The sequence below is a fragment of the Protobothrops mucrosquamatus genome, unplaced genomic scaffold (assembly GCF_001527695.2).
Source record: "Protobothrops mucrosquamatus isolate PMUCROS unplaced genomic scaffold, P.Mucros_1.0 scaffold6665, whole genome shotgun sequence".
Lineage (NCBI taxonomy): Eukaryota > Metazoa > Chordata > Lepidosauria > Squamata > Viperidae > Protobothrops > Protobothrops mucrosquamatus.
The window spans coordinates 1-9,933 of record NW_015392484.1 but is presented as its reverse complement, the minus strand read 5'-3'; the positions used below and the strand labels follow the sequence as shown (position 1 = coordinate 9,933).

The 9,933-nt window shown below is 38.4% G+C and overlaps 1 protein-coding gene across 1 annotated transcript in view; it reads right to left on the bottom strand.

Moving 5' to 3' along the window:
- The window catches only part of LOC107300320 (inositol 1,4,5-trisphosphate receptor type 3), a gene marked incomplete at both ends in the record, with an annotated part of 16,346 nt that extends 7,042 nt beyond the window's left edge, over positions 1-9,304 (bottom strand). Inside the window, 13 exons of the mRNA XM_015829653.1 lie at positions 351-564; positions 700-757; positions 1,292-1,421; positions 1,824-2,020; positions 2,922-3,069; positions 3,321-3,465; positions 3,758-4,009; positions 4,184-4,366; positions 5,030-5,149; positions 6,628-6,800; positions 7,262-7,423; positions 8,599-8,740; positions 9,144-9,304. Coding sequence (XP_015685139.1) covers positions 351-564; positions 700-757; positions 1,292-1,421; positions 1,824-2,020; positions 2,922-3,069; positions 3,321-3,465; positions 3,758-4,009; positions 4,184-4,366; positions 5,030-5,149; positions 6,628-6,800; positions 7,262-7,423; positions 8,599-8,740; positions 9,144-9,304 — 2,085 coding nt within the window. The remainder of the gene's footprint in view (positions 1-350; positions 565-699; positions 758-1,291; positions 1,422-1,823; positions 2,021-2,921; positions 3,070-3,320; positions 3,466-3,757; positions 4,010-4,183; positions 4,367-5,029; positions 5,150-6,627; positions 6,801-7,261; positions 7,424-8,598; positions 8,741-9,143) is intronic.
- Between the last annotated feature and the right edge of the window lie 629 nt (positions 9,305-9,933).

Sequence of the window (9,933 nt, the reverse complement as noted above, 5' to 3'; positions counted from 1 at the left end):
ACTGACACAATACCTCTAGAAAAATAACCACTGGTTTTATATAGTTAGTGCCAACACATCAACAGTGTGATAAATATAGATAATTCCTTCATTTACCATTTGAAATAGGCTGGGTCCAGCAGTTTTGATATTTTTAACATGCATCGTGGAACACTATTGGTATCCCCTTGGCATACTGATAGCTTCTAGTATACCAAACCTCTCAAAATAGATTTAAAAAATAGCATTTTCTAAGTTCCATAAATCGTAAGTAGGCCCAAAGAGAGGCGGCATGTTCAACACTGAAGCAAAAATGAACACATCATGTAAATTTGTTCCACTGAGAAGGAACTCTAAGGGGAAAGGATTTACAGAACTGCAAAATATTCCCACCACTGAGAGTTACATTGAGCATTTACCTGCTTAAAGGTGTGCATGACCTCTTGACGCTGGCTGAAATGTTTAAAGAGAAGCTGAAGAGAGCCTGAGACAAGAGGTGGATAATCATGCATTGTCAGATGGATTAGTACCCGGAGAAACATACGTCCTCCTTCATCATCCACTTCTAACATACTGCTTGTTTTCCTGTAGCCCAAAGAGAAAAAGAAAGAAAGAAATCATAACCATGGCTTTGAACTCTCCATACTAGAGGATAAATTGCTTTAGTTATATATGGGAAAAGCAACTGACAGCAATAATGACCAGTACACTAAAACTCACCCAACCCCAAACATGGCTTCGGCCTGCTCCCCAATCCGGTCCAGATTCATTGTTGCAGCTGGAAGGGAAAAAAGTGCATAAGAAACAAGAAATGTAACAACTGGAAGGTGATGGAGGACAAAAAAGAAAAGACAATGAAATATCTGAACTAGCTCATCAGCCATTTCTCAATCACCACTATATTTAAGTGAAGAGAAAAGCAGATTTCCCCCCAGATGATTTAGCTTTAAAATTTTCTTTTATATGTGGACGCTATACAAAATAAAGCCAATGAATTTTCTCTATATAAGTGTAGTCCTTAATTGGGGGCAGCAGGAAGGGGAAGAGTACAGTATCTTACACTCAAAGTCATCTTTTGTTGAAGTGAACATGGCCATTTCTCATTCTTTGTAATAAATCACTATGATCCTAAACATTCCCATTTCCTACAGATATTCTATCATCCCACAATAGATTCAGCCTTTCATTGAGATCATACATCCATCTACCTTTAGACCATTATTGAACACTATGGCAAAATGAAGTAAAAAAAAAAAAGATTTCTGACATCAAATAAAACAGGGAGAAAGTACCAGGAGAAGCTGGGGCTTACTTGTAGAGTCAAAGGCTGGTGCTGTTCCATCTGCTGCACTGTCCTGCATGGGAAAAACTTCCACAAACTCCTTCTTGAACACCGAGAGCAAATAGGAGATCCTGTAATCTAGTCGCACATTTAGAATGAACTAGGTGTAAGAAGAGAATATGAAAAGAGGATCAGTCTAGCCCAAGATTGTCCAATCTTTGTTGGCTTATGTGGGCCACATTAAGTGAAGAGGAATTGTCTCGGGCTGCATATGCAATACATATAATATAGTTAATGTATATAAATAACATAATTCCTTTTATTATATTTTTATTATCTTGTGGGGTTGCATTGCTAGCTGTCCAGAGCCGTATGCAACCCGTGGGCCAAAGGTTGGACATGCCCAGTCTCGCCCATTTATAGACTTTTCTAGCTATTTATCATTTCTTTCCCTTCTTTTCTCTAAAGTCATTATCATAAATGGTCCCAGCAGAAGCAGCTATTGTGTCATACAGTCATGGCTCATAGTATGTGATTACCAGAACTACTGACTTGTTCTAACCTGCAATATCTCTAGAATTTTCAGTTTTGTTTCCATCACTACTATATTTTCATTTTCTATGTTTCTTCCCCTATCTGCTGGCTCAGGAACAACCACAGCATTCATGTTTGATGAACCAAAGATGGACTGCTTCCTGCTCAGCATCATAGTAGACATCATCTGGCCAACACCATGGATAGATCTTCGGACATTTTTCCCTAGGAAAGAAATCATATTCCACCAAACTTAATACTTAGTCCTACTTTCAGTCAGATCATTCTACAGCCAAATTAGGGATATGGTTAGAAGCAATTCCCACTGCAATCACATATCTGTGGTGAATTTTTTGAACTACATTTTATTTATTTATTTATTTATTTATTTAACTTATATGCCGCCCTTCTCCCCATGGGACTCAGGGCGGCTCACAGCATGTTAAAACAATATAAAACATTTCCTCTATAAAAGCCAATTAAAAACCAAATATTTATAGCTGTGTCTTATTAAAATCATAAAAATTGTCCCTATTTAAAATTCACCCTAGGTCAGTCCCGCTTGCTGAAAAAGCCATGTCTTGAGGGCGCGGCGGAAGGTTAGGAGATCCGGAATCGTCCGGATCTCGGGGGGTAGTTCGTTCCAGAGGGTGGGGGCACCCACAGAGAAGGCCCTCCCCCTGGGGGTCGCCAGCCGACATTGCTTGGCCGACGGCACCCTGAGGAGGCCCGCTCTGTGGGAGCGTACCGGTCTGTGGGAGGGAATCTGTGGCAGAAGGCGGTCTCGGAGGTATCCAGGTCCTATGCCATGGAGCGCTTTAAAGGTGGTAACTAACACCTTAAAGCGTACCCGGAAGGCCACTGGCAACCAGTGCAGCTCGCGCAGCAGCGGCGTTACATTTCTCAATCAATATTCATTTCATCATCTTCTTCCATAATTTAAGTGATTTTTAAACTTAAAAGGTATACAGTACCTAAAGCCACTCAGTGTGATCTGACCATATGTACAAAAAAAAAGATCTATCCCACTTTAAAAAAAGGTACCCACTTTTTCCTCCACACATTATTAATATAAATAAGCGCATTACACTTTATCTCAGCATCTGTTAGGGCTTGGAGGACCTACCAGCCACATCATCATTATACATGGCCTGCATCATCAACTGAGGGTTCTGGACACAATCTATGATGCCAAGAAGAGTCCGTGTCAAACGCAGCAGTTCACTGAAGCTGTAGAAGCCAAAGTAGATGAGGTTGTGGGCAAGGCTGACAACCTGGAAAGATACCAGTTCAATATAGAGGAAGAAACCGAATTAGTTGATTGAGCACTAGGTCTAGAACAACAGAAAGCAGTCACAGTGAAAAGTCATTTAAAACAAAATCCTGGATTCTTCTGAGTACATAGAAAGCCAATTTTCAAAGCAACAAATGTGATCTTTGTTCTTGCCAGAAGCTGAAATTGTGCAATTAGCCTGTCTCACATGGGAGGAAAACTCCCACAATATATCAAAGGCAAGTTTCTCACCTCAAAAGTCAGTTTATTTTTCTCCTCGTTAGCAAAGGGAACTGCTTCACTGACTACATTGTTGAGATAATCTTCCACAAACTCCATTGTGCTGGCAAACTTATTCTTCTTGTCGTCTCTTGAACTATTCACATTAGAATCATAGCTACAGAAGAAAAGGAACTTAATGAATCAAAGGGATATGGTTTCTAGTACAAACTACCTCCTGCCTTTCAATATAACATAACCTTACACATGTTTATTTAGAAGTAAGTTCTACTGCCTACAAATAGATTTCAAATTGGAACCAAAATTACATACGTCAGTGGCTGCATTTATATTCCTATTCTCAATAAGCACAAGGGGGTGAATATGAATTAGCAAGACTTTCTAAATGCTATGGCATCTCTTCATATATCTCATTCCCTTTTCCCACATAGAGATTTTTAATGGCTTACTCTTTAATAGTGATAGCTGTAGGAATCTCAGTCCACAGGCGTGCAAATTTCACAGGCATTACTTTCTCCTGTGGATCCCTGTCCACATGTACGTGCAGCATGAGATGACAGAAAGAGGCTCGGAGGTCAAAGGGCAACATTTCATCTGCCATGCAGAGAAATATTAGCTCCACACCCAATTGCTTGGAGATTTCTTTAATGGCCAAGTATTGCCGATCCATGCACATGCGGGCAAACAGCTTCAGTTGGTATCTGTGAAGACAACAGTAAAAAGAAAGAAAGTGTAATAAAGATGATAAAGCTTAATAAAGATTTGTCCAGCTTACAAAGACTATTCAATAAAAGACAAAAGCTGCTAAACTGGAAGAAACAAGTCAAGGATCAGACACAAGGAACATAACTAGGCCACAGGAACCAAAATATTACCTGTAGTAACTCAAAACATTCTCATCATGGGCATTTCCTGCTCGTGCTTCCTGGGCCAGCTGTCGGATGCTTTTCTCATGATGATCATTGTTTCTGTCAGTCCAGGTCAACCAGACTTCCTCTTCAGAAAATTCAATACTCAGGTACTCATGAGTCTGAGACATTTCCTTCACAGGCCTCAATCTGAAAAAACAAAAATGCTTCCACTCACCTTCTAAGAAAGAAATTATCTAAAGCCATTTAATTCTGAGCTGAGTCATATGTGGTGAATTATTCTCTTCCTATCTGCCAAACTATCTTTCTTTTAAGTATTTTTCCTACTACTTTTTACTGCAATATAATGGCTGCAAAATCACCCAACAGTTTAAGTTTTGGAATATATTGATTCCTTCCAAGAGAGTATAATAAAAAGTACCATATGTAATCAGCATCCAATATCTACATTTGAAGGAAAGTGATCTTTGTGAAGTTTCCCTCTAACACAGGGGTCTTCAGCCTTGGCAACGTCACGACTTGTGGACTTCAACTCCCAGAATTCCTCAGTTACTGCTCTAACAGTAAAAAAGGTTTCAAAGGTAGCCATCTCAGACTTCAACTCAGTTTCTAACAATCCACTGCCATAATTTGACCATATGAGAGCAAGCTTACATTACTGCATCTCCTCTCAAGAGCATTTTAATAAATATTTTTAATGTAAAACTATTGGCCCAGCACATCGATTTTTAAACACTCTGATATAGGCTCAAAATGACATAGTACTCTGACATCAGGATAGCAAAAAGAATAGTAGCGGAAGAGGACAGTAATACTATTGTTCAAAGGAAAAAGGGCACACTGGATACTCACTCAGTTTGGATCAAGATATCAGTGTTCTTGTGGTCCAAGACACACTTGCAGATCAGCTCCTGAGTTACAGGAATGGCTACATGATTTGACACACACAAGTCTGATAGATAGTCTAAAAACCTGGAACAGAAGTGAAGGGTTCAAATTATCCTTCAAGCAATTTTTTTTCACCATTGGAAAATTCAGTCTTTATTGTTTCCAGTCCTGATCTGGAATGTCAACTGCCCAGTCTAAAGAAAACACTGCTACTGTACTTTTGCACCAGAAGGCAGAAAGATAGTAAAAAAAAAAACAACAGGTTGCATGAAGAAGCATCTTGGAAAGAACAATCTACCCAAGGAGAAATTTATTCCTGTATACCCCAACTTCAATAATCAGAGATGATCAGTGCCAATTGAAAATTGGAGTTTCCAGCACTAGACCTAAAGCAACCAGAAGCTGGAACAATTTCCATCCAATGCTATAATGCACTGATGTATGGCAACTGGGACTGGCAACTCTGTTCTTAAGTAATACAATATAAAGCACATCATGTGACTGCACCAACTTACAATGGTAGTTGTGGAAATCCTGGTTTCCATTAGATGAATTTCATGTAGTCGCAGCATCCCACGGACATGTGATTGCCATTTGTGACATTCTGCCAGCTTCCCTATTGACTCTGCTTGTTGGAAGCCCACAGTGAAGATTGCAAATGGCAACCATGGGACCATGGAATACTGCAACATCACAAAGGCCAAGCTCCCCACATCACAAACACATGACCATTGGGATGCTGCTATAGCTACATCAACAAGGAAGACTTGTAAATGGAATGGAATGTATGAATGACCTTGGGGAAAGAGGGGAAGAGATACTGCCTAGGAATCAGACAAGAGAGACAGGAGCCCACAATCACTTAATGGTCAGAGAAAGAAACTTAGAAAGGACCTGCTGTCATGGATCAATCAGTTACAAGTGGAGGTGGGAAATTTCTGTCTTTAGACTTGCAGGATTCTGTGAATGTAGTCTTACAATAAAGTAGAATTAGCTCATTTAATCATGTTTCCTGTCTCGTTACCTGGGCGGGCTGACTTAAGTCCCCCTTGTTCAGCATCATCGTAATTTTGAACAGCTGCTGAACAAGTAGATATTCAACAAGGACTACTTGTATTTACTTTCTTGGAAACTGATCCTTTACTTGGACCTGACAATTATTTCTGTTCTGGCCATTGAACCTCAGCTACCATTAAGGAACTTTACTCATCTCAGACTTCGGATTGGATTGGGACTAGTATTTTATCTATCAAATCCACTGTAAATGCCACTACTGATGTTGACCCTGGGATGTTAATAACTTTATTAAAGCCTTTATGCCAGTTCACTTTCCTTACAACTAATTACCTGAAGACTATTTTGGACTGCCAATTATCCAACATAGCTAACAAATCAACAATCAGCCAAACATTTTTTAAAATAATCTTAATATAATTAAAATCTGCAGCTAATGTCTTTTGACATAAAGATGCATGCAAGATGCCTGTTAACTACTGCAGAAGAAAGATCTAGTTTAAAGATATGCAACCCAAGTTGCCCCATTGTCTTTAAGTGATACCCACCTGGGTTCTCGATTTTTTCGCACCAGACTCACAAAGGTTTCCACTTCAGTTTTGGTTATATGCTTTTCAAGAAGTTTACGGTTGTTATGCAAGAGGGCAGTGATGGTGTCCTCAGCCAAAATGTCATAGCCAATTTGTGACTGCATCATTCCAAACTGCTTAGCAATATGTTCCTGGGAAAAAAAGAAATCATATCTGAGTGGAGTAATTCCGTGTTAAAATTGTGAGCTAATTTAGCAACTACTGAATAGCCAAAAATGTGAAGATTTTTCCAAACGATAATGCTGTATGTATAAAAATTTTCTTACATATCATTAAGGAAAAGCAAACCCATAAAACAAATGAATCTTAATTGATTTGCTTCTATATGGATCATTTATTCTTATTAAGATTAAATAGTCCAGAAAAATATATATTGGACTAATCATGGACTAATCCTCTACACCAGGGGTGTCAAGCTGCCGGCCCGCATGCCGGATGTATCATAGCAAAACTGCGCCTACCCCATTGCCAGCAATGGCAAAAAAAAGTCGTGATACGTCACGACACGTCACGTGACATTGCGAGTTTGACACCCCTGCTCTACACCAACCCTAAACCAGCAATATCTGTATCTTTATTGGTAAATGTTTACCTGGTTCTTGCGGTAATCCTCCTGGGAATGCCTCAGTACCCTATAGCAGAGTCGGAACATGTATTGGTATGGAGCATTCTTCTGGTCAGATAGCTCTTCCAGGCGTACAAGTGGACCTTCCTCACCCTTTTCTTTAAATGGAGCCTTCAGAATTCCAAAGATCTATTTAGCACAGAAGGGATGTTATCAGTCCAACTGGAAAGTGTATTTTGCTTGGGGGAGTGAGGGGGAATTCCAAACTATTAGGTCTTGATTCTGGAATATTTCATATCTTTTTCCCTATTTATGAACAAATTTACTTGGGATTTGTTTACTGTTAAATCATTAAGTTCCTTCATCTCATCTGGATGAAGCAAAAAACCAAGAGGCCAGATCAACATGTTTAAAAAAAAAAGCTATCATAGGTAACAATGAAGTACAACAGGTTTATTCCCAATTCCAAAACAGAACTAGATAGAAAATATTTTAAAATGTTCTTGTAAAAAAAAAAAAGAGGATACAATTTTGAGGCAAGATACTTTTTCCTACAACTGTCCTTCCAAGTATTTATGAATGTGTCCCCAACAGGAGATTTACTTCTATGTCATCCTACCCAAGATATCAGTTAATTTTAGGGTCTTTGTTCCATCTGCATCTTGAGAGATGGAGATCAGCCATTCATGAATAATATAAAGATATGCACAATTCTGAATTTCAGCTCTCCATCTAGTTCTTCTGTGGGAATCACAGAAACCTGCTCAGGATGGCTTTTATTGTGTTCTCTGTGGACTTGAAAACACTCCTCTTCAAAGGAATGCTTCTCTGCTATCCAGGTTGTTTCTTTTTAATTTTAGTTTTGAAAATTACCCGTCCTCCTAAAATACAGTAAGGATGAACAATCTGGTTCCTTCCAGGTATGTTGGACTTGAAGTTCCAACAATCTCAGCCACCATGACCAATGGCAAGAGATTATGGCTCAGTTTCAAATGAAGATCTCACTCGGAAGAATTCAAAATTGCACACTGTCTTCCCACTATGTCTATTCAAACTGAGATCAGCTAGGAGAAAAAGTCTTCATATATTGATTTTAAAAGTTGAACAAATTTGAAAAGACAGCCCTTCACAAGCCCTGTCATTTTAGAGTAGGTGGGTCAAAAAGTTGTAGAGTAGCTATTTCTTCAACTGATACCTATTCGAAGCTAATTTGCATATATCTTGCATATAAATCAGGGGAATTGTCTGCAGTCTTAGAAAAGAACGTTTCATTGTAGAAATATTCTGGAATACTGAAAACTCTTCATTTAATAATCTTCATTTAATACTGCAAAGAACAGTAGTTGTTCTGGATAATAAATCACCTGCTTCAGTATGTTCTGTTCCCTCATAAGTTTTTGCCTTTCTCGGTTGGCCTTGGTAATAACAATATCCAAAACATTTTGACCGTTGTTGGGTACATCGCTGACAAAAAAAACCAAGTCCTCCAACAGTTGGATGACGAATCTGTCAGAGAAATCATAATTAATTTCAGCAGTGAAACACATCCCATAAATCAAGATCATGCAACAGTTTATTTTGGACAATAAATAGTTATTTCATAGGAAACAAAAACAACATAAATATTAGTCATGCTTTTTAAATATTTTGCCTAGGTCTTTAAAATTCAAAGTAATTTACAATTTAAGCTTAACTTTTCAGAATCTACAGCATAAAATTTCATTGCCCAAGTCAAAACAATATTTAGGCTACATCACAGATGTGAATAATATCTTCTTGCAGGAAGAAAATTGGATTCTTGCAAAAGGGATTCATGTATTAGTCCTTCAGGCTAATTGACTTAATCCCACACAAAGTGATTATATCTGTCTCTTAATGTCCAGTGATACAAAATACTTGCTCTTTTTACCTCCGGTCATTCTGACTAAGGAATCCTTCATTCATTTTCTCTACCACATTAGCTAGCATGTAGCTGGCATCATTGGCAAAATCCAGATCTCGGATTTCTGACACTGGAACAGAAACGATGGCAAAAGCTTCTTTGTCTTCTTTGGTTGGGCAGGTACCAAGCTGAAAAGCAGAATTATATAATCCAGTTCCGTGGATTGCTCAAATGTCTATATTTGCAAATTATATTCTCTAACATCATATCCAGATAATACTAAATGCTAAAAATTAATATTAAATGCTCACTTATCATGAGCCACTTTAAATACCATTTTTTAGGCAGAAAAGAATGAGGACAGACAGACAGATATAAAATATATCCAAGAGACAATTGTGGTTCTAATGACAAAATGGCCAAGAGAATATGAAAATTGACCTATTCCAAAGAATGAGCTGTCCTGATGAGGGTGGCAAAGAGCAATGGGAAGTTTTAGGCAGCCTGCAAGGCAAGAAAGAAGCAGGAAGAGGACAATGAATATGCATATGTTTCAGATGGTGTGTATTTGAGAGCTACAGGAGAAGAAGAAAATGAAAGTATTTTGGAATGAGCTTAAAAAGAAGGGTTGTGAATTGTGGGGTTGAAAGCTGAGCATTCCAACTTCTTAGAAATTAAAGAAAGCAACATAATCACAAAGTTAGCCATTTCTGAATATGTAACCTCTTGTAAAGGTACCTCTGAAAGTTGCTTAAAATTCTACCTCTAAAATTCTGACTAGATCAAAAGGAGCAGAAACCCCCAATCGGCATTAGCT